At 42.1% G+C, this 25,827-nt stretch overlaps 1 protein-coding gene across 10 annotated transcripts in view; it reads left to right on the top strand.

The window, feature by feature from the left end:
• Positions 1 to 338: 338 nt before the first annotated feature.
• The window catches only part of LOC110488757 (phospholipid-transporting ATPase 11C), a 73,843-nt gene continuing 48,354 nt past the window's right edge, over positions 339 to 25,827 (top strand). For 9 of the 10 annotated variants that reach the window (XR_005035919.1, XR_005035917.1, XR_005035920.1 and 6 more), the window contains exon 1: positions 339 to 916. Coding sequence is in view for 6 of the 10 variants with exons in the window: in XM_036942912.1 (XP_036798807.1) it covers positions 890 to 916 (27 nt within the window). In the remaining 4 variants the exon portion in view is untranslated. The remainder of the gene's footprint in view (positions 917 to 25,827) is intronic. The other variant, XR_005035918.1, reaches the window with a different exon arrangement.

The following is a 25,827-nucleotide window of genomic DNA, read 5'->3' as shown; positions in this document are numbered from 1 at the left end:
GACCCTGCTGACTATTCCCTACAATACTTTTACTGTGGCACCTAGAATAGCCAATAGGTATTTAATATACACTGATTTTCATTGAGGTAATTTATTTGAACTTGGAACATGTTTTAATACCCACATTTAATGCAAATGTCACTTAAATATGAACAAATATTAATCATTGTTCATGTTTAGATTTATTTTTATATTATCATGAATGAATACAGGTTGTTGACACTTTTCTTCTATTACGTAGGGAACTTTTATTTAAAACATTTCCGAAATTCCATGACCCGGAAGTTCTTTTTTAGTGTTGCTGACGAGTCGTTCATATTATATCGTCAATGGACGAGACGCCGATGACGCTAATGGGGGGGGTAGAGTAGAAAAAATATATATTTGACAGGGGTTTGACTGACGGGAGATAAGGGGGCAGAAGTAGGCGAGAAAGACCTGCGTATGAAACGAAATTGAAGTTACTTTTTGTATGTCGGTCACATTTTTTTTTGTGACTGGTGCCGCGAGTTGAATCGTAAGTGATGATTAATTCGGAAAGACACAGCAACAGGGCATAGAACTACAGGATGTCGCGGACAGTTTCAGTTTTTTGGATGGGGAAGCACGACTAGAACAGTAAAACGCAACGCGGAAAATATTTAAAAGGGAGAATGCGAATGGTTAGAAGAGATAGAATTCAAACCAAATGGAAACAATGTAGCATCGCTGCGGCATTCCATATAGCTATAAGCACTACTAGAGTAGAAAATAGAGAGCTAGTTAACAAATATAAATGTAACGTTACTTATTATTTATCAGAAAAGCTCAAACAGAGTCTGTAGTAAACTGGTTGAAATAAAAATAGTTCGTTGGTGTCCCCAGCTACCAAAGAAGAAAAAACTCAAATATGCTACGGAGAAGACTGAACCGTTTGGTATGTATGCAATACACATGGCTAGCCTGCCACCCGGCACTCAAGTTTAAGCAGCATTTAATAGCTATAGCCAGGGGTGTATTCATTTGGAACGAAACGGGGAGGGTCCTACCTGAATTTGTCCGGTAGAAACGTTTTTCGTTAGGAGTAAACGGTTACCGTTGCAAAACGTTTTAGACTAATGATTACACCCCTTCCAACGTTAGCGGATTATCGCTAGTTGAGTATATAGACAGTCTCATTTTGCTCATCTGTCAAGCAATTATCACGATAGCTAATGTGCTATGAGAGAAGTCACTTGCTACCAATGAAACCATGCTTGCTGGCAGCATTACCAACGTGCTAACTATCATTTGTGCCGCTAGACCGTTAAAGGTACAGTCGTTTATTGGCTACACTATTACTATCATGGCATTTACACAATCATTATGTTTTACATATATAATTGTAACAAAATTAACTTGTTTTTAGCTGAATAACACAAACATTATTTGTGGCCTACAGCATTTGTCGTTATGAGTTACTGTTGTCAATTGAAGTAAAACATTGCCTGATTTGAGCAATTTGCCTTTAGTGGAAATTGACAGCTTAAGTTTCCATTGCCTTGTATTGAAGCTGGATCTGCAAAGTTTCCCTCTTTACATGGCCCTTTCTTGAACAGTAGTTCAAGCTATCAACTTTCTGGTAAATCAGTCTTCTCAGATGGTCAGTTAAAAACAATTGATCTTGGAGAACAGGTTGTCATTGCCTTTTCACTTGAATGTGATATTAAATGTTAATTTATGGTAATTCAATTACTGTTACTCTGTTTATTTTAGTCCTGTATTTAAAGTAGACAATCCGTCATTGGTTTCTGTTTAACTAAAAGCTGCTCATCTGTCTTGGTTGAATTTCAGTTGTCAGTGAATTTCCACCATACGTTTCATTCTGCACATTACGTGTTTTATAGTCCTTAAATTATTGGTGGTTGATGGTCCTCATCAAAGATGAAGCATGGATCAAGTCCTTATCCACAGGCACAGTCACAAGCTTCAGTCAATGAACACATTTTTACTGCCTTTTTATAGTCCTACCCTCCAATAACCTGTTGTCACATTTAGGTTTTATCCACCAGAGTCAATGTGAGCAGTATAGATACTGGTGGTGAAGGAAGAAAAGCAATATTATAATTATGCAGCCTGACCCTCTTTAAGTGTTGCCAGTTCAGCTTATTTTTTTCTGCCTCCTGAGCTGTGTGCTCCTCTAATTTCATTTTTGTGTGAGCTGTAAATAATGTTTCGTGTGGAGCTGCCAGCCATGCTGTCATTGATGCGCATTGTTCCTGTTATATCAAGCTCTGGTTTTCTGCCTCCTAATTCATGCCGCACTCCCATTCGCTCAGGGGGAGGGGGGGTGGGAGGGAGGGAGAGCGAGCGAGAGACAGACTCTCAATCCAAAGGAGTTCTGAAGAGGAATCATGGGCACAACTTGTCTTCCCCCTAAGATGCACTGTGCCGCTAAAGCCCAGAGTGTCTTCACAAAGTCATGAAAGATGGCTGTGGAAACAGAACGAGTGGTGCTGGGCTTTACGTCAGGGGGAAGCTCCAGAGGTTGTAATGCTCTGACAGGAATTCAGATTCACGGAGCTGCTTTTCATGTTCTCTCAAGCACCTTGAAGGCAGTAGCCAAATCTGTGAAGAGGAGGAGACTGGTGGAAATGCGATAGTATTCCATTAGGAAACCCCTTCCTTGACTCTGAGGGAAGAGCAGACCCATCAAGCAGTGGCGACCTGTCATTCAGGGCAGGTGGGGCAGAGCTTGTTTTGCATATTATTTTGGCATTAATATGTTGCAAGCAAAATTTGTAAAAATCATCATAAAAAATCAGACTTAGTAAATAAAGCCGCAAACAAACATGGTCTCTTTTTTTTGCTTTCTTGAGTAAGGCAGCTCCAAAATGCAGGTTTTTAAGCCTAGTTCAGTGCTTTCTGTGGTGGTGGGGCAGCCAGTGGGAAAATATGGAGCTTAGGGGTTGGTAATGTTCTCTAGTTGTGGCGTGATTGGCTCAGTGTTGTCACTCATGGGGGCAATACGTCACTGCAAAATCTAAGGGGGAGTCCTCAAAAATTCAAGCCCCTCGTGTGCTGCCATAGTTACATTAGAAGTGCCCATCCAAGAAGGCTCAAGGTCATTGGCCACAGATAAAATGACGTCAAATCACATATCTACCGTAGCTTTGATTGGACTGATCATATCGACATCATACATACAAAATCTTAGCTAGACAAGCAGTCATCATGAGTCACGTTGACAATCTACTGTACTGCAGCGCCAGCTGTGCCACCGGAGACTCTGGGTTCGCGCCCAGGCTCTGTCGTAACCGGCCGCGACCGGAAGGTCCGTGGGGCAATATCCCTACCGGCTAGGCCAATTGTATATCCTTGTCTCATCGCGCACCAGCGACTCCTGTGGCGGGCTGGGCACAGTGCGAGCTAACCACGGTTGCCAGGTGCACTGTGTTTCCTCTGGTGCAGCTGGCTTCCGGGTTGGATGCGCGCTGTGTTAAGAAGCAGTGCGGCTTGGTTGGGTTGTGTATCGGAGGACGCATGACTTTCAACCTTCGTCTCTCCCGAGCCCGTATGGGACTTGTAGCGATGAGACAAGATAGTAGCTACTAACAATTGGATACCACGAAATTGGGGAGAAAAAGGGGTAAAATAATACAGATTAATCAGCCTATTTATTTGTAATAGTGAATGATACTGAATGAATACTTTTAACTTAATACATCAATAAAATCAATTTAGCCTAAATAAATAATGAAACCTGTTCAATTTGGTTTAACTTCTTATGGCTGCCATCCCGTTAACGGGATAATTGTCATCAACAACCGCTGAATTGCATAGTGCCACATTCAAATAATATTACTAAAAATAATTATATTTATGAAATCACAAGTGCAATAAAGCAAAACACAGTTTATCCTTTTGTTAATCCACCTGTCGTGTCAGATTTTGAAAATATGTTTTACAGCGAAAGCAATCCAAGCATTTGTAAGTTTATCGTTCGCTCGACAAAACATTATGTACACCTAGCATCAAGTAGCTTGGTCACAAATCAGAAAAGCAATCAAATTAATCGTTTACCTTTGATCTTCGGATGTTTTCACTCACGAGACTCCCAGTTACACAACAAATGTTCCTTTTGTTCCAGAAAGATGATTTTTATATCCAAAATACCTCCGTTTGTTTGTCGCGTTATGTTCAGAAATCCACAGGAAAGAGCGGTCACGACAACGCAGACAAATTCCAAATAGTATCCGTAATGTCCACAGAAACATGTCAAACGTTTTTTAGAATCAATCCTCAGGTTGTTTTTAAAATATCTAATCGATAATATATCAACCGCAACTGTCTTTTTCAGTCAGAGGGAAAGGCAATGGCTGCCTAAACTCTGTTACGCATACAATGATGCAATGTTATCTTTCTCGCAAATTTTTTCAAAATAAAAGCCTGAAACTATGTCTAAAGACTGTTGACACCTTGAGGAAGCGATAGGAAAAGGAATCTGGTTGATATCCCTTTAAATGGAGCAATGGCAGGCTATGGAACATGGAGTTTTCAAAATAGAAGCCACTTCCTGGTTTGATTTTCCTCAGTGTTTCGCCTGCAATATCAGTTCTGTTATACTTTTGTTATTATTTTCTATCCAATAATAATATGCATATATTAGCAACTGAGACTGAGGATCAGGCTGTTTAGTTTGGGCAACTTATTCATCCAAGCTACTCAATACTGCCCCCCAGCCATAAGAAGTTAAATAATGCAAAAACAAAAGCAAGAAGTGTTGGAGAAGAAAGTAAAAGTGCAATATGTGCCATGTAAGAAAGCTAACGTTTAAGTTCCTTGCTCAGAACATGAGAACATATGAAAGCTGGTGGTTCCTTTTAACATGAGTCTTCAATATTCCCAGGTAAGAAGTTTTAGGTTGTAGTTATTATAGGACTATTTCTCTCTACCATTTGTATTTCATATACCTTAGACTATTGGATGTTGTTATAGGCACTTTAGTATTGCCAGTGTAACAGTATAGCTTCCATCCTTCTCCTCGCCGCTACCTGGTCTTGAAACAGGAACACATCGACAACAGCCACCCTCGAAGCAGCGTTACCCATGCAGAGCCAAGTCTCAGAGCGAGTGATGTTTGAAACGCTATTAGAGCGCACCCCGCTAACTAGCTAGCCATTTCACATCACATCGTTACACCAGCCTAATTTTGGGAGTTGATAGGCTTGAAGTCATAAACAGCAGAGCTGCTGGCAAAACGCACGAACGTGCTGTTTGAATGAATGCTTATGAGCCTGCTGGTGCCTACCATCGCTCAGTCAGACTGCTCTATCAAATAATAGACTTAATTATAACATAATAACACACAGAAATACGAGCCTTAGGTCATTAATATGGTCGAATCCGGAAACTATCATTTCGAAAACAAAACGCTTATTCTTTCGGTGAAATACAGAACCGTTCTGTATTTTATCGAACGGATGGCATCCATAAGTCTAAATATTGCTGTTACATTGCACAACCTTCAATGTTATGTCATACGTAAAATTCTGGCAAGTTAGTTTGCAACGAGCCAGGCTGACCAAACTGTTGCATATACTGTGACTCTGCGTGCAATGAACGCAAGAGAAGTGACACAATTTCACCTGGTCAATATTGCCTGCTAACCTTTCTTTTAGCTAAATATGCAGGTTTAAAAATATATACTTCTGTGTATTGATTTTAAGAAAGGCATTGATGTTTATGGTTAGGTACACGTTGGAGCAACGACAGTCCTTTTTTGTGAATGCGCACCGCATTGATTATATGCAACACAGGACACGCTAGATAAACTAGTAATATCATCAACCATGTGTAGTTATAACTAGTGATTATGATTGATTTAAGTTTAATGCTAGCTAGCAACTTACCTTGGCTTCTTACTGCATTCGCGTAACAGGCAGGCTTCTCGTGAGGCAGGTGGTTAGAGCGTTAGACTAGTTAACTGTAAGGTTGCAAGATTGAATCCCTGAGCTGACAAGGTAAAAATCTGTCGTTCTGCCCCTGAACAAGGCAGATAACCCACCGTTCCTAGGCCGTCATTGAAAATAAGAATGTGTTCTTAACTGACTTGCCTCGTTAAATAAAGTTGTCTTAAAAAATCGACGTCCAAAAATACCGATTTCCGATTGTTATGAAAACTTGAAATCGGCCCCAATTAATCGTCCATTCTGATTAATCGGTCGACCTCTAGAGCAGTCTGACTGAGTGGTGGAAGGCAGCAGCAGGCTCGTAAGCATTCATTGAAACAGCAGCTCTTACAATGCTTGAAGCACAGCGCTGTTTATGACTTCAAGCCTATCAACTCCCGAGATTATGCTGGCAATACTAAAGTGCCTATGAGAACATCCAATAGTCAAAGGTATATGAAATACAAATGGTATAGAGAGAGAGTCCTATAATTCTTATAACTATACCCTAAAACTTCGTAACTGGGAATATTGAAGACTCATGTTAAAAGGAACCACCAGCTTTCATATGTTCTGAGCAAGGGACTTAAAAATGTTTACCTGGCACATATTGTACTTTTCCTTTCTTTTTAACACTGTTTTTCCATTAAACAAATTAACGTTTCATTATTTCTTTGAGACTAAATAGATTTTATTTATGTATTATAGTAAGTTAGTGTTCATTGTTCACTCAGTATTGTTGTAATTGTCATTATTACAGTGTGTGTGTATATATATATATATATATATATATATATATATATATATATATTATATATATATATATATAATATATATATATATATACTGCTCAAAAAAAATAAAGGGAACACTTAAACAACACAATGTAACTCCAAGTTAATCACACTTCTGTGAAATCAAACTGTCCACTTAGGAAGCAACACTAATTGACAATACATTTCACATGCTGTTGTGCGAATAGACAACAGGTGTAAATTATAGGCATTTTGCAAGACACCCCCAGTAAAGGAGTGGTTCTGAAGGTGGGGGCCACAGACCAATTCCTATGCTTCCTGGCTGATGTTTTGGTCACTTTTGAATGCTGGCGGTGCTTTCACTTTAGTGGTAGCATGAGACGGAGTCTACAAACCACACAAGTGGCTCAGGTAGTGCAGCTCATCCAGGATGGCACATCAATGCGAGCTGTGGCAAGAAGGTTTGCTGTGTCTGTCAGCGTAGTGTCCAGAGCATGGAGGCGCTACCAGGAGACAGGCCAGTACATCAGGAAACGTGGAGGAGGCCGTAGGAGGGCAACAACCCAGCAGCAGGACCGCTACCTCCGCCTTTGTGCAAGGAGGAGCACTGCCAGAGCCCTGCAAAATGACCTCCAGCTGGCCACAAATGTGCATGTGTCTGCTCAAACGGTCAGAAACAGACTCCATGAGGGTGGTATGAGGGCCCGACGTCCACAGGTGGGGGTTGTGCTTACAGCCCAACACCGTGCAGGACGTTTGGCATTTGCCAGAGAACACCAAGATTGGCAAATTCGCCACTGGCGCCCTGTGCTCTTCACAGATGAAAGCAGGTTCACACTGAGCACATGTGACAGTCTGGAGACGCCGTGGAGAACGTTCTGCTGCCTGCAACATCCTCCAGCATGACCGGTTTGGAGGTGTGTCAGTCATGGTGTGGGGTGGCATTTCTTTGGGGGGCTGCACCTCCATGTGCTCGCCAGAGGTAGCCTGACTGCCATTAGGTACCGAGATGAGATCCTCAGACCCCTTGTGAGACCATATGCTGGTGCGGTTGGCCCTGGGTTCCTCCTAATGCAAGACAATGCTAGACCTCATGTGGCTGGAGTGTGTCAATAGTTCCTACAAGAGGAAGGCATTGATGCTATGGACTGGCCCGCCCGTTCCCCAGACCTGAATCCAATTAAGCACATCTGGGACATCATGTCTCGCTCCATCCACCAACGCCACGTTGCACCACAGACTGTCCAGAAGTTGGTGGATGCTTTAGTCCAGGTCTGGGAGGAGATCCCTCAGGAGACCATCCGCCACCTCATGAGGAGCATGCCCAGGCGTTGTAGGGAGGTCATACAGGCACGTGGAGGCCACACACACTACTGAGCCTCATTTTGACTTGTTTTAAGGACATTACATTAAAGTTGGATCAGCCTGTAGTGTGGTTTTCCACTTTAATTTTGAGTGTGACTCCAAATCCAGACCTCCATGGGTTGATACATTTGATTTCCATTGGTAATATTTGTGTGATTTTTGTCAGCACATTCAACTATGTAAAGAAAAAAGTATTTAATAAGAATATTTCGTTCATTCAGATCTAGGATGTATTTTAGTGTTCCCTTTTATTTTTTTGAGCAGTGTGTTTGTGTGTGTGTGTGTGTGTGTGTGTGTGTATATATGTATATGTGTGTGTGTGTGTGTGTGTGTGTGTAATTTATATATATATATATATATACACACACACATACACATACACAGTGCCTTGCGAAAGTATTCGGCCCCCTTGAACTTTGCGAACTTTTGCCACATTTCAGGCTTCAAACATAAAGATATAAAACTGTATTTGTTTGTGAAGAATCAACAACAAGTGGGACACAATCATGAAGTGGAACGACATTTATTGGATATTTCAAACTTTTTTAACAAATCAAAAACTGAAAAATTTGGCGTGCAAAATTATTCAGCCCCTTTACTTTCAGTGCAGCAAACTCTCTCCAGAAGTTCAGTGAGAATCTCTGAATGATCCAATGTTGACCTAAATGACTAATGATGATAAATACAATCCACCTGTGTGTAATCAAGTCTCCGTATAAATGCACCTGCACTGTGATAGTCTCAGAGGTCCGTTAAAAGCGCAGAGAGCATCATGAAGAACAAGGAACACACCAGGCAGGTCCGAGATACTGTTGTGAAGAAGTTTAAAGCCGGATTTGGATACAAAAAGATTTCCCAAGCTTTAAACATCCCAAGGAGCACTGTGCAAGCGATAATATTGAAATGGAAGGAGTATCAGACCACTGCAAATCTACCAAGACCTGGCCGTCCCTCTAAACTTTCAGCTCATACAAGGAGAAGACTGATCAGAGATGCAGCCAAGAGGCCCATGATCACTCTGGATGAACTGCAGAGATCTACAGCTGAGGTGGGAGACTCTGTCCATAGGACAACAATCAGTTGTATATTGCACAAATCTGGCCTTTATGGAAGAGTGGCAAGAAGAAAGCCATTTTTTAAAGATATCCATAAAAATTGTTGTTTAAAGTTTGCCACAAGCCACCTGGGAGACACACCAAACATGTGGAAGAAGGTGCTCTGGTCAGATGAAACCAAAATTGAACTTTTTGGCAACAATGCAAAATGTTATGTTTGGCGTAAAAGCAACACAGCTCATCACCCTGAACACACCATCCCCACTGTCAAACATGGTGGTGGCAGCATCATTGTTTGGGCCTGCTTTTCTTCAGCAGGGACAGGGAAGATGGTTAAAATTGATGGGAAGATGGATGGAGCCAAATACAGGACCATTCTGGAAGAAAACCTGATGGAGTCTGCAAAAGACCTGAGACTGGGACGGAGATTTGTCTTCCAACAAGACAATGATCCAAAACATAAAGCAAAATCTACAATGGAATGGTTCAAAAATAAACATATCCAGGTGTTAGAATGGCCAAGTCAAAGTCCAGACCTGAATCCAATCGAGAATCTGTGGAAAGAACTGAAAACTACTGTTCACAAATGCTCTCCATCCAACCTCACTGAGCTCGAGCTGTTTTGCAAGGAGGAATGGGAAAAAATTGCAGTCTCTCGATGTGCAAAACTGATAGAGACATACCCCAAGCGACTTACAGCTGTAATCGCAGCAAAAGGTGGCGCTACAAAGTATTAACTTAAGGGGGCTGAATAATTTTGCACGCCCAATTTTTCAGTTTTTGATTTGTTAAAAAGGTTTGAAATATCCAATAAATGTCGTTCCACTTCATGATTGTGTCCCACTTGTTGATTCTTCACAAAAAAATACAGTTTTATATCTTTATGTTTGAAGCCTGAAATGTGGCAAAAGGTCGCAAAGTTCAAAGGGGCCGAATACTTTCGCAAGGCACTGTGTGTGTGTGTATGTATATGTGTGTGTGTGTGTATATGTATATGTGTATGTATGTATATATATATATATATAACAAATTGCCGATTTTTAATCTGTATCTGCTATCGGTCAATCTCTAATTGTAATAGCTTTCATTGTCTGCTTATATGACTCCTTTATTTATCCTACTGGTCTGACTTGGTGCACAGGGAGAATACTGTAAGAACGGCCCATGTTCTGATTTTTGTTGCTGTACATTTAAAAAATGCTGAACAAATATAGTTATATTGACTACATCCATCCTAGCTGGCTCATTAATGTCTTAATAGAAATTACGCATGGCCTTTTATCCACTCGTCATCGCCTTATGCCATAGTTTGTACATTCATTTTCCAGTAGAAACCACATTTGTTTAAGCAAGTCAGCCATATCAGCTATGTTTGTAAAAAAAACAAGGCAGTAAATAAGGCTGAATGAACTGTTTTGCTGATAGACAAGGCTCCACTGATAGCCAGGGGTAGCAGTGGTGAGGATTAACTCCATGGTGCTAAAAAAAATAAACTACTGTTGGAACAGCTTTATGTAGGGTCTAACAGTTTGTGGTCACCTTTTTAATAGTGCAATTCATGTATTGTTTAGTGTTGTGTAGTGGCTTTGCTGGCATGCATCTAAAATATATATATTTTTAGTTTACCCTAAAGATTTACGTGCTAAAATCGGCAATGACGTCAAGGTACAGAACGTGTCTCCTTGAGCGGTATGACAGCTACGTGGTCCCATGGTGTTTATACTTGCGTACTATTGTTTGTACAGAGAAACGTGGTACATTCAGGCGTTTGGAAATTGCTCCCAAGGATGAACCAGACTTGTGGAGGTCTACAATATGAGGTCTTGGCTGATTTCTTTTGATTTTCCCATGATGTCAAGCCAAGAGGCACTGAGTTTGAAGGTAGGCCTTGAAATACATCCACAGGTACACCTCCAATTGACTCAAATGATGTCAATTAGGCTATCAGAAATTTCTAAAGCCATGACATCATTTTCTGGAACTTTCCAAGCTGTTTAAAGGCACAGTCAACTTAGTGTATGTAAACTTCTGACCCACTGGCATTGTGATACAGTGAAATAATCTGTCTGTAAACAATTGTTGGAAAAATTACTTGTCATGCACAAAGTAGATGTCCTAACCGACTTGCCAAAGCTATAGTTGGTTAACAAGAAATTTGTGGAGTGGTTGAAAAACAAGTTTTAATCATTCTAACCTAAGTGTATTTAGACTTCAACTGTAGCTTACATAAGGACATCTGTCTTGCTGTTTATTTGTACAAGGACTTCAAAGGACAGCACAGCAGAAGGGCGTTCAGGATATTGTGCAGGCTTTTGTCACAATGGTGCGTTCAAAAGGTTTTTTCCCTTCGTGCCCTCGTCTGATTTTTCTATTTCTACAACACATATTTCTAGCAATTATGAAATTAGTTCTTGTTGTTCTGGAGAATTCTATGCCTTCATTCCGGACTTAAAAAAAAAAAAGTATTTTTATTTCCGTCCTTCATTTCTTCCAGATGTAAAAACTTTAATACTTTCTACCCTAGATACAGTATGACCCCCCCCCCCCCCCCCCCCCACACACACACACACACAAATAGTTCAAAACAGTACATGGACGTAAGCTTGTGCTCATGCTTCCTTAGAAAATGTCAGGTGACGCCGACCTTTGAGATCTAGTAGTGGAGATGGTGGGGCTCACTGAGTGTTTGTGTTAACCAACAGTGGCTTTGACTGAAAAAGACCATGTCTGAATTGCGAGGGCCGGAACATTTTGGCAGTTTTGTTCCCCCTGCCGCGCATCTCACTCTCTCTGTTGTGGTGTGAGGTCCATCTAACTGGCTGGGCTGCTGCAGTCTCAGGTTTTTTTCAGCAGGCTTGGCTGCCCATCCTGCTGAAGGTGGACACACTGACTGTTCTTGGGCCTGGCCCATCTCGGCCCTGCTGCCTCCACGCTGCCTGGACCCAAGTGCTAATAAGCAGGCCCTTGCCTGGCAGAGGATGTTGTCTTGTATCAGGGCTTTCCAGGCGTGGATGTCAAACAGAATGCGGGAGCCTCTAGGCTCTATGAACCTGCTTCCCGGGTCAACTCAGGGAGAAGAGCCTCTCTCTGCAGCAGTCTACAGCGACCACACACAAGGATTGTCCCATGATCCAATTCCCCTCCTACACAAACATTGTTCACTGCTGTGACCGGACAGCCAGTCTGTTAGACCTTCTCAGTTATGATTCTTCTGAGAGCAATGGTGTTTGGTCCCAGGCGGAGTGTTCATTGGTTGTCTTGATGTAACCATAGAGGCCCTGGGGCTACCGGGATACATTTTACACAGCCAGTTAGAAGCTGCACATGTTCCTCACTGATGCATAGTTTCTCGGCTGAGGAGGAGCCTGACTGGATGATTCCAGATGCTCACTTTCTTGCGCAGGCAGCCAACTCCATGTTTACTGTTCACTACACTATTTAGCAGTCTCTATTCCAACTCTTTCATTGGACTATGTGTTGTGGCATTTAGACATTACTTATGGTCCACACAGACACACTATATGCCATTTAGCATAAGCTTTTTTATCCAGTCTTGCAGTCATGCGTGCATACATTTTAGGTATGGATGGTTCAGGAATCGAATCCACTATCCTCTATACCACATCACTTGTTGGGAAAGAGGGGGATAGTTTGTCAAGTGATGAGTGGGAACTGGCTGTCGAGACTGGGGCCAGTTTTGGGGGTTAATGGAAGGAGTGCTCTAGGAGGTGAAGAGTGCACAGAGAGGCCAAAGGCCTGGGCAGCTGTGATGTGTGATTTATTTTAAAAACAATAAAAAAACAATTCTGGCCTGTTCATCAGGAGAGCTTATTGATTAGAGCTGTGCTTTGTTTTGCCGCTGTCAGTCTTGGGCTCCATACTGGCTGATGGACAGAAGTGCTTACGCCAGATGTATTTCTCTCTGTTCTCCCTGCTCCGCTCTCCACCCTATAATGAAAACCCAGCCACTGGAGCTCATCTGCACCACACAGCAGAATAAAAAAGTATATTTAGGCTGATGGAGCACAGAGAGCCTGGCCCTGCGTGACTGAACCTGAGGAGATGGAGAGGAATACAGTGGGTTTTCCCTGTTGTAACCCCTGCACTCCCTGTCTCACTGCACCTAATGGACAGGCTTTCAGGGGGCTGAGGGCGACAGGGGGAGAGGTGGTCTGGGGGAGATAAGGGAGCTACGGGTGCACCGTTGCTTTTTTGTGGCGGTTTTCCATCTGCAGTCTAAAAGCAAGTTTCAATTCTCAGTTTGTACCTTTAAATAATTCACTCCACTTCATTTATTTTAAATTATCCTCAACGCTCCTCTCCTGGCCTGCGTATCGCCGTCGGGGTAGCGACACTTAAAATGCATTCTCGTCATCCATATATTTATGAAGGCTCATCCAGAGAATCCCTCTGTCGTGCTGCTGCGCCATCGCATTGTTTATGGTTAATCGTAACAACATCCAACTCGGATGCAACGGCGTGCATCATTCTTATACAATTTTGAAGATTTTAAAATACATAGGCGGTGCGTCCATAAGGCTAGGGGAAGCTTTCCCTAAAGTCAATTCTATTAAATTGCCAAAAATGATACAGGCTAATTAGCTTACTCATGTCTATACATAAAATCATTATAAATAGGCTACTACACCAGAAAGAATAATTTGGCTACAGAGGATCATTCACGTCTTTTTAGGATTTGAGTTCCGACTCAGTGAAAAGCAGAGACACCCAGCCAGAAATAGAGCAATATTTAAACACACAATCGTGGGAAAATGTAGGAAAACAAATGGCTATTGCTGTAAAGAAAAGGCAATGAAAAATGCTCAACTCAATTGAGCTAAAAGTAGACCATCTTATTGGCACCAGTGGGGAACGTCTCCGTTGAGTGTAGCATTGGGTCAGTACCCTTTTTTATTTATTTGTATTTTTGGACTACAATTTCCTCCAAGTTAGATGGACGTCATATTTTGTCTCCCCTTCTCGTAGGTCTACTATATGGATAAGGCAATGTAGTTTTTATTGATCTGTGTGTCAGCAGAGTAGGCTACTGTATAATATGTAAAAAAATATATATATTCTGCTAATGTCTCAAAGTGTAGTATAATTGCATGACATGTGCTTATAAAAGGCCAACATTTTCCTGTACAAAGAGCCTAATCGCTGCATTGAAGTGTTTTTTTTTTTTTTTGCGAAGAGTCATTGCGTTTATATTAGTATTAACTATCCAATCTATGCTTACTATTCCAAATGTGATCTTTTACATCAGTCTGCAAATGCAAGGATGCATGGAATGATGTATTATAAAGTTGCATTTTTATGGTAAAAATTAGCTTCCCCAAACGTAAAACCCACGTTTAGCCTATGTTAGAATAACCGCCAACATTTATTTTCCTCAGCCAACAATATGAGTGACGAACAGCAAAATCCCTAGCCTATGTCAATCTACCCATAGTAGATACGTTTGCCTATTCTATTGGTCAGTTTGTCATTCTTTGCGAGAAATAAATGGCCTATTCCAAACACTCTGGGACAGTTGTGGGATAGACCCCAAATTTATACAACCAGTTGGCCTAGGCTACATAATTTTTTTTTTTTTTCAAGCTATGAGGCTCATGACACAGATCAGAACGTTTAGCGTAAAATGTTGCCCAACTATTTCTTGACATTATAAGAGCAGCAATGTGCAACAGGCAGTAGGCTGCCTGTTGGGAGATGTAAATGTGCACCAACTAACATGGGTTACTAATATGACTAGGATTGTGCCTTTGGCTACTGGACAAAGTTGATTTGAAAACCAATAGAACATGAGATTTAAAAGGCTACTGGTTTCAATGGCTTATGGAAGTCTTTATAAAATAATTGCCTGTACGTTGACTAGGCAGCTTTTGAAGCAAGGTAAGACATGCTTCCATAATATGTAGTAAAACGGCCAGGTTTCAACCAATTAACTATGTTTTCAAAATGCATCCCACCTCCAGCTCATTGCAAAGTGGTGTGATGTGCTGAAGCCTGCCTAGTTGCTTATACACTTGAATGGGAAGCGTGCTTCAATGACCAGCCAGTCGAGAACTAAAAATAGTAGCTCTTTTTAATCGTGGCCATTAGTTTTTTATTTTTCTTTTCATGATTGCCTTTAGAATTGTGGCGCAATGATTAGTCTTATTAAAGCACATGTTTCACTCCAGCAGCAACAAATATCTGTTTGAGCTGTGTCAACAGCTCTCGCGCTACATCCACTGGTATTTTTAATCAATCGATGAACAGGCTAAAATGCATTATTTTACAATGGGATTTTTTTTAGGTGGTGCCAATTTCTTATTTAATGGCTTTTAAAATGTATGGCCCAAAAGCGGGAACCGTGGTGTCCAGGTAGTGTATGTGGACATCTGCTCCTCCAACATCTCATTCCAGAAATCATGGGCATTAATATGGAGTTGGTTTCCCCCCCCCCCCCCCCCATTGCTGATATAACAGCCTCCACTCTTCTGGGAAGGATTTCCAATAATGTTGGAACATTGCTGCAGGGACTCGCTTCCATTCAGCCACGAGCATTAGTGACGTTGGGCGATTAGGCATGGCTCGCAGTCTGCATTCCAATTAATCCCAAAGGTGTTTGATGGGGCTGAAACAGTGATCTATGCAGGCCAGTCAAGTTCTTCCACACTGATCTTGACAAACCATTTCTGTATGGACCTCGCTTTGTGTACGGGGACGTTGTCATGCTGGAACAGGAAAGGGCCTTCCCCAAACTGTTGGCACAAAGTTGGAAGCAAAGAATCGTCTAGAATGTCATTGTATGCTGTAGTGTTAAGATTTCTATTCAATAGAACTAAGGGGCCTAGCACGAACCATGAAAAATAGTCTGACTATTATTCCTCCTCCACCAAACTTTACAGTGGACACTATGCATTCGGGCAGGTAGTGTTCTCGTGGCATCTGCCAAACCCAGATTTGTCCGTTGGACTTCCAGATGGCGAAGCGCGATTCATCACTCCAGAGATCCAATGGTGACGAGCTTTACAACACTCCAGCCAACACTTGGCATTGCACATGGTGATCTTAGGCTTGTGTGCAGCTGCTAGGCCATGGAAACCCATTTCATGATGCTCCTGACAAACAGTTATTGTGCTGACGTTGCATCCAGAAGCAGTTTGGAACTCGGGAGGGAGTGTTGCAACCGAGGACAGACGATGCATTTCAGCACTCGGCGGTCACGTTCTGTGAGCTTGTGTGGCCTACCACTTCGCGGCTGAGCGCAGCCCCCCAGTTCTATAACCGCACAATGATTTACTTTCAGAGCAAACTCTCATGCCGACACAGCCAGCATCACTCAGCCACAGGGAGAAAAATGAGTCTCTGGTCATGAAGGAGTGGAAGGAGCGGCCCCACTCAAACAAAGCATGGCCTGTAGCACAGAGAAAGGAAGGAGCCACATACAGTACCTGTCAGAAGTTTGGACACCAACTCATTCCAAGGTTTTGTCTTTTGACTATTTTCTACATTGTAGACTTTTATAGTGAAGACATTAAAACTATGAAATAACACAGGGAATCATGTAGTTACCAAAAAAGTGTTGAACAATTCAAAATATATTTTATGAGATTCTTCGACGTACTCACCCTTTGCCTTGGCGACAGATTTGCCGGCTCTTGGCATTCTCTCAACCAGCTTCACCTGGAATGCATTTCAATTAACGTGTGCCTTTGTTAAATGTTAATTTGTGGAATTTCTTTCCTCCTCAATGGGTTTCAGCCAATCAGTTGTGTTGTGACAAGGTATGGGTGGTATACAAAAGATGGCCCTATTTGGTAAAAGACCAAGTCCATATTATGGCAAGAACGGCACAAATAAGCAAAGACAACAGTCCGTTACTTTAAGTTATTAAGGTGTCAGTCGATGCGGGACATTTCAAGAACTTCTGCAGTCGCGAAATCCATCAAGCTCTATGATGAAACTGGCTCTCATGAGGACCCCCACAGGAAAGACCGGAAAGACCCAAGTTCATTGGAGTTACCAGCCTCAGAAATTGCAGCCAAAATAAATGCTTCATAGAGTTCAAGTAACACACATCTCAACATCAACTGTCCAGAGGAGACTGTGAATCAGGCCTATATGGTCGGGTTGCTGCAAAGAAACCACTACTAAATTATACCAATAATAAGAAGAGACTTGCTTGGGCCAACAAACATGAGCAATGGACATTAGACTGGTGGAAATCTGTTCTTTGGTCTGATTCCAACTTTGAGCTTTTTGGTTCCAACCTCCGTGTCTTTGTAAAACGCAGAGTAGGTGAACGGATTACCTCCTTCACGGTGGGAACCACACATACAGCATGGAGGAGGAGATGTGGGGGTGCTTTGCTGGTGACACTGTCTGTGATTTATTTAGAATTCAAAGCAAACTTAACCAGCATGGCTACCACAGCATTCTGCAGTGATACTCCATTCCCGTCTGGGTTGCAGGACTATCATTTGTTTTTCAAAATGACAATGCTCCAACACACCTCCAGGCTGTGTAAGTGCTATTTGACGAAGGAGAGGGTTGGAGTGCTGCGTCAGATGACCTGGGTTCCACAATCAACCGATTTCAATCCAATTGAGATGGTTTGGGATGAGTTTGTTTCTCTTCTTTTGGTTATAACGATTCCATAGTTATTTCATAGTTTTCATTATTCTACAATGAAAAAAGAGAACCCTTGAATAAGTACAGTTGAAGTTGGAAGTTTACATACACCTTAGCCAAATACTTTTAAAACTTATCACATTTCCTGACATTTAATCCTTGTAAAAATTCCCTTAGGTCAGTTAGGATCACCACTTTATTTTAAGAATGTGAAATGCCAGAATAATAGTAGTGATTTAAGCTTTTATCACATTCCCAGTGGGTCAGAAGTTTACAGACACTGACTGTCTTGAAATGTTGCTTCAATATATCCACAATTTTCCTCCCTCATGCAGCAAAGCACCCCCACAACAAGATGCTGCCACCCCCGTGCTTCACGGTTGGTCATTATGGCCAAACAGTTCTATTTTTGTTTCATCAGACCAGAGGACATTTCTCCAAAAAGTACGATCTTTGTCCCCATGTGCAGTTGCAAACCATAGTCTGGCTTTATGGTGGTTTTGGAGCAGTGGCTTCTTCCTTGCTGAGCGGCCTTTCAGGTTATGTTGATATAGGACTCGTTTTACTGTGGATATAGATACTTTTGTACCCGTTTCCTCCAGCATCTTCACAAGGTCCTTTGCTGTTGTTCTGGGATTGATTTGCACTTTTCGCACCATAGTACGTTCATCTCTAGGAGACAGAACCCGTCTCCTTAATGAGCGGTATGGCGGCTGCGTGGTCCCATGGTGTTTTTATACTTGCGTACTATTGTTTATAGAGATGAACATGGTACCTTCAGGCGTTTGGAAATTTCTCCCAAGGATGAACCAGACTTGTGGAGGTCTACAATATTTGAGGTCTTGGCTGATTTCTTTTGATTTTCCCATGATGTCAAGCAAAGAGGCACTGAGTTTGAAGGTAGGCCTTGAAAGGTATCCATAGGTACACCTCCAATTGACTCAACGGATGTCAATTAGCCTATCAGAAGCTTCTAATGCCTTGGCATCATTTTCTGGAATTGTCCAATCTCTTTAAAGGCACAGTCAACGTAGTGTATGTACACTTCTGACCCACTGGAATTGTGATTGAGTGAAATCTGTCTGTAAACAATTGTTGGAAAAATGTCTTGTCATCCCCTTTCCGATTGTTTGGGGCATCTGGAAAAAAGCTTGTCCAGGGAAGACGAGGTGAGCGATACCATCAGTCCTGTGTAATGCCAACAGTAAAGCATCCTGAGACCATTCATGTATGGGGTTGCTTCTCAGCCAAGGGAGTGGGCTCACTCACAATTTTGCCTAACAATACAGCCATGAGTAAAGAAATCAAATCAAATGTATTTATATAGCCCTTCGTACATCAGCTGATATCTCAAAGTGCTGTACAGAAACCCAGCCTAAAACCCCAAACAGCAAGCAATTCAGGTGTAGAAGCACGGTGGCTAGGAAAAACTCCCTAGAAAGGCCAAAACCTAGGAAGAAACCTAGAGAGGAACCAGGCTATGTGGGGTGGCCAGTCCTCTTCTGGCTGTGCCGGGTGGAAATTATAACAGAACATGGCCAAGATGTTCAAATGTTCATAAATGACCAGCATGGTCGAATAATAATAAAGCAGAACAGTTGAAACTAGAGCAGCAGCTCGGCCAGGTGGACTGGGAACAGCAAGGAGTCATATTGTCAGGTAGTCCTGAGGCATGGTCCTAGGGCTCAGGTCCTCCTCCGAGAGAGAGAGAATTAGAGAGAGTACACTTAAATTCACACAGGACACCAAATAGGACAGGAGAAGTACTCCAGATATAACAAAACTGACCCTAGCCCCCCGACATAAACTACTGCAGCATAAATACTGGAGGCTGAGACAGGAGGGGTCAGGAGACACTGTGGCCCCATCCGAGAAAGAATTGTACTAACACATCCTCCGAGAGCAACTTCTCCCATCCATCCAGGAACAGTTTGGTGACGAACAATGCCTTTTCCAGCATGATGGAGCACCTTGCCATAAGGCAATTGTGATAACTAAGTGGCTTGGGTAACAAAACATCAATATTTTGGGTACATGGTCAGGAAACTCCTCAGACCTGAATCCCATTGAACTTGTGGTCAATCCTCAAGAGGCGAGGGGACAAACAAAATCCCACAAATTCTGACCAACTCCAAGCATTGATTATGGAAGGATGGGCTGCCATCAGTCAGGATGTGGCCCAGAAGTTAATTGACAGCAGGCCAGGGCCGATTGCAGAGGTCTTGAAAAAGAAGGGTCAAAACTGCAAATATTGACTCTTTGCATCAACTTCAGGTAATTGTCAATAAAAGCCTTTGACACTTATGAAACGCTTGTAATTATACTTCAGTATTCCATAGTAACATCTGACAAAAGTCTAAAGACACTGAGGCAGCAAACTTTGTGGAAATTAAATGTCATTCTCAACTTTTGGCCACGACTCTATGTAAACTTCTGACTTCAACAGTAGCTTACATAAGGACATCTGTTTTGCTGTTTATTTGTACAAGGACTTCAAAGGACAGCACAGCAGAAGTGTGTTTAGGATAATGTGCAGGCTTTTGTCACAAGTTTATGTAAACTTCCGACTTCAACTGTAGGTTTGTCCAAACTTTTGCCTGGTCCTGTGGATGTTTGTTGTTTTTTGGCTGCATGATAAAGCAAGCTGACCCCACTCAGTTCAAGTCCATAGCTTACATAAGGACATTTGTTTTGCTGTTGTACAAGTGTTTCAAAGGACAGCACAGCAGAAGTGAATTCAGTACAAGATCATATATATATATTTTTTACAATGGTCCATTCAGTAGCCAATATCCTTTTGTGCGCTCGTTGTCCGTCTGGTTTCAGTTTCTATTCATTAAACATGCATTTCTAGCAATGATGTAATGAAGTGCTTTTTATTATGGAGACTTCTATGCTTTCATTTTGGAGAGTTTCCTCCTTCATTCCATCCAGAGTATGTGAAAACTGTATTACTTATGGTTCTCCCGAGTGGCACAGCTGTCCGAGGCACTGCGGCACAGCTGTCCGAGGCATTGCCGTGCTTGAGGCTTCACTACAGACCCCGGTTCGATCCCAGGCTGTGTTACAGCTGGCCATGCCCGCAAGACGCATGAGGCGATGCACAATTGGGTTAGGGGAGGGTTTGGCCGGCCGGGATACCTCGTCCCATCGCGCTTTAGCGACGCCTTGTGGCGGCCAGGGCGCCTGCAAACTGACCTCTGTCGCCAGCTGGATAGCGTTTTCTTCCGACACATTGGTGCGGCTGGCTTCCGAGTTAAGTGAGCAGTGCGGCTTGGCAGGGTCGTGTTTTGGAGGATGCATGGCTCTCGACCTTCACCTCTCCCGAGACCCTAGGGGAGTTGCAGCAATGGGACAAGACTGTAACTACCAATTGTATACCACGAAATTGGGGCGAAATAGGGGTGAAAATAAGAACGCTTACACTTTCTACCCATGATATACAGTATGACCCCCTTCCCCCAAATGCAACTTGCGCTTGGTGCATTATAAAAGATAATGCCCTCTGAAGTGCTGTAGCTGAGATGCAGATTGAATTTTTTAAAAGCTCATCAGTATTAAGATGCAAATATCTCCCGCCATATCAGATGGCTCCCTGCGCCTGACGCGGCGACGGGATGAAAGCCACCGCGCGCAGCGCACTCATTTGAGTCGGCCTATACAACACGCTTACGGCAGCAGCATCAGACACCTTAACCAGGCATTGTAATGTCTGCCGCTCCTAGCACCCCTCCCCCACCCACCACTCTCCATGTATGCACTTGGTTGAGGGAAAATCATATTCCAGTAATGGTCTTGCTACTCTAAATTCACGCTTTTTAATTATAGATTAGTGTGACTCTGGTGCTGCTTGAAATATGCTTCACTTTTCCCGGTCTTTTAAATATGAAGTGCAGAGAATTTCATCCAAGACCCTGGAGAATAATCCATTAGTCACTGCTTCCAGTACTGACTGAGTCAGACTACAGCAGGGCTGGGAGACCAGAAAGTTGTGGACTCGGGTTCAAGCTGAATTAAGGTTGACTCATTTTCCTCTAAACAGGACTGTCTAGTTAATAACAGTGGAGATCTGTAAACTAGGCCTAGTTACAGAATAACTTGACGCTCAAAATTGAACTGTACAGCTGAACGAACACCTGCTTTTTTTAAATAACATTTTTATATAACCTTTTTATTTAATAAATTCTTATTTACAATGATGGCCTACCCCGGCCAAACCCTAATGAAGCTGGGCCAATTGTGTGCCACCCTATAGGACTCCCAATTGCAGCCGGTTGTGATACAGCCTGGAACCGAAACAGGGTCTATAGTGACGCCTCTAGCACTGAGATGCAGTGCCTTAGACCACTGTGCCACTCTGGATCAAAGTGACACAACCTTTAATCTACCCTTTTTATTTATTTTTTACTAGGAAAAGGCGAACTTGAAGCCATCCTATTCTGAGCCAATGTTGCTGTATGCTAGATGTAAAAAAAGGAAAAGCCACAATTCAAGTGTTAAATCATAAAAGAAATCCACTGTTTCGTTTTGGCAGATCTTAAACATTATGAACCTAAAAATTCTCAAAAGAACAATAGCATATTTTCAGTTTTATATTACTAGTAGCCTATGCTGTGGAACCGTGGTTATCCTTGAAAAAGTGATACTTTTATGCGTAGCCAGTCCGCTAAGTGTCTGAGTGTGTTGGCTATATGTAGTCTGTGCTGCATACTAGGATTGGGCAATATAACCAATACAGGGGTACTTAAACATACCAATGGTTTTGGGTTGGGGGCCACCCCACCTTGCGGAGGTGTGTGTGCAACGCCACTGCTTAGAACTACAGTGCCTTGCGAAAGTATTCGGCCCCCTTGAACATTGCGACCTTTTGCCACATTTCAGGCTTCAAACCTAAAGATATAAAACTGTATTTTTTTGTGAAGAATCAACAACAAGTGGGACACAATCATGAAGTGGAACGACATTTATTGGATATTTCAAACTTTTTTAACAAATCAAAAACTGAAAAATTGGGCGTGCAAAATTATTCAGCCCCCTTAAGTTAATACTTTGTAGCGCCACCTTTTGCTGCGATTACAGCTGTAAGTCGCTTGGGGTATGTCTCTATCAGTTTTGCACATCGAGAGACTGACATTTTTTCCCATTCCTCCTTGCAAAACAGCTCGAGCTCAGTGAGGTTGGATGGAGAGCATTTGTGAACAACAGTTTTCAGTTCTTTCCACAGATTCTCGATTGGATTCAGGTCTGGACTTTGACTTGGCCATTCTAACACCTGGATATGTTTATTTTTGAACCATTCCATTGTAGATTTTGCTTTATGTTTTGGATCATTGTCTTGTTGGAAGACAAATCTCCGTCCCAGTCTCAGGTCTTTTGCAGACTCCATCAGGTTTTCTTCCAGAATGGTCCTGTATTTGGCTCCATCCATCTTCCCATCAATTTTAACCATCTTCCCCGTCCCTGCTGAAGAAAAGCAGGCCCAAACCATGATGCTGCCACCACCATGTTTGACAGTGGGGATGGTGTGTTCAGTGTGATGAGCTGTGTTGCTTTTACGCCAAACATAACGTTTTGCATTGTTGCCAAAAAGTTCAATTTTGGTTTCATCTGACCAGAGCACCTTCTTCCACATGTTTGGTGCGTCTCCCAGGTGGCTTGTGGCAAACTTTAAACAACACTTTTTATGGATATCTCTAAGAAATGGCTTTCTTCTTGCCACTCTTCCATAAAGGCCAGATTTGTGCAATATACGACTGATTGTTGTCCTATGGACAGAGTCTCCCACCTCAGCTGTAGATCTCTGCAGTTCATCCAGAGTGATCATGGGCCTCTTGGCTGCATCTCTGATCATTCTTCTCCTTGTATGAGCTGAAAGTTTAGAGGGACGGCCAGGTCTTGGTAGATTTGCAGTGGTCTGATACTCCTTCCATTTCAATATTATCGCTTGCACAGTGCTCCTTGGGATGTTTAAAGCTTGGGAAATCTTTTTGTATCCAAATCCGGCTTTAAACTTCTTCACAACAGTATCTCGGACCTGCCTGGTGTGTTCCTTGTTCTTCATGATGCTCTCTGTGCTTTATCACAGTGCAGGTGCATTTATACGGAGACTTGATTACACACAGGTGGATTGTATTTATCATCATTAGTCATTTAGGTCAACATTGGATCATTCAGAGATCCTCACTGAACTTCTGGAGAGAGTTTGCTGCACTGAAAGTAAAGGGGCTGAATAATTTTGCACGCCCAATTTTTCAGTTTTTGATTTGTTAAAAAAGTTTGAAATATCCAATAAATGTCGTTCCACTTCATGATTGTGTCCCACTTGTTGTTGATTCTTCACAAAAAGTTTTATATCTTTATGTTTGAAGCCTGAAATGTGTCAAAAGGTCGCAAAGTTCAAGGGGGCCGACTACTTTCGCAAGGCACTGTATGTTAACTCTCTAAGATGTGCCAAATAAATTATATCCAGCATTTGGTTTGCTAACATGCTAGCTATGTGGCTAGATGGCAAGCTCAAGCTTCTTGGTTATAAAATACACAATTAATCCCCTTCTGGGTCATCTGCATGCTCTTAGCCGTTCTGCATGCTCTTAGACACATTTTTGAGGAACAATATGTCCCAGTGCAGACTGGACTACCACAGACTTAGGTCAGCATCGTACAAAAGTGCTTATGCATTTCCTGTTTGTTTTTTTAACACACTTGTCCCTAGTTTTTCCCTAAACTTTTTCACATCCCTCCTTTATTCAGTTTCATCAGGAGTAGTGCTCAAGGCAGGAGACTGCATTGCTTTTATACAGTGGCACTTGAATTCCTCAGCATCTCATTAGTGTTCACTAGGGATGTGCATCAAGACGATTCGATACGTATGTAGATACATGGGTGCCGATATGATACTGGAATGATATGTTTTAGTGTGAAACGCTTCAGTTAGATTAGAGGATCCATTCGGGTTCGACGCGATGCCAGTTGATGCACTAACATTTTTGTGATCTGAGCATCACCCAGTAATACATTTGTACAGATTTAAAGTATTACAGCTAGTAATGTATCAATATTTATCTTAAATTAGCTATGACAACTTTGGATGTCAACTTTACTCTGTGTATCAATTTTTTTATTTGTTTTTATAGCTACTGATTTGTTTCAAGCAAAACTATTGCTGATGGTGAACCTGATCAGCATGTATAGCCAGATGAGTTGTCTGGCAGTAGCTTAGGCTACCTTTTTTTTATTCCGGTAATAAAGCTTATATTGCCCAAGCCATTTTATGAACATTTGAATGCTGACGGTGACGTGCAGATGTGCCAGATCAGGAATAGGCCTACTTATCGTTGGTCAGTGCAGTTTGACTAGGCTAAAATGGCTTGTAGATCAATTACATGCTTAGTTAAACACTAAAGGAGAGGACGCAGTTGTCACCAAAAGATTTTCAGAATGTAAAAATAAATGAATTTCAGCAACCAAAAAAATGGAAATGGCGATTCATCATGTTTTTGAAATAGATTTCCTGAATATGCATGCTACATTTGGATCGGTTTTGGGTCCCTCAGACCGACGCACTCATACCTTATGCATACAGTTGAAGTCAGATTTACATACACCTTGGCCAAGTACATTTAAACTCAGTTTTTCACAATTCCTGACACTTAATCCTAGTAAAAATTCCCTGTCTTAAGTCAGTTAGGATCACCACTTTTATTTTAAGAATGTGAAATGCCAGAATAATAGTTATTTATTCAGCTTTTACTTCATTCATCACATTCCCAGTGGGTCAGGAGTTTACATACACTCAATTAGTATTTGGTAGCATTGCCTTTAAATTGTTTAACTTGGGTCAAATGTTTCGGGTGGCCTTCCACAAGCTTCCCACAATAAGTTGGGTGAATTTTGGCCAATTCCTCCTGACAGAGCTGGTGCAACTGAGTCAGGTTTGTAGGCCTCCTTGCGCACACATGCTTTTTCAGATCTGCCCACACATTTTCTATAGGATTGAGGTCACAGGGCTTTGTGATGGCCACTCCAATACCTTGACTTTGTTGCCCTTAAGCAATTTTGGCACAACTTTGGAATCACGCTTGGGGTCATTGTCCATTTGGAAGACCCATTTGCGACCAAGTT

The sequence above is a fragment of the Oncorhynchus mykiss genome, chromosome 14 (assembly GCF_013265735.2).
Source record: "Oncorhynchus mykiss isolate Arlee chromosome 14, USDA_OmykA_1.1, whole genome shotgun sequence".
Classification (NCBI taxonomy): domain Eukaryota; kingdom Metazoa; phylum Chordata; class Actinopteri; order Salmoniformes; family Salmonidae; genus Oncorhynchus; species Oncorhynchus mykiss.
Note: the sequence above shows the minus strand (reverse complement) of the source record. Positions and strands in the feature narration are given on the sequence as shown.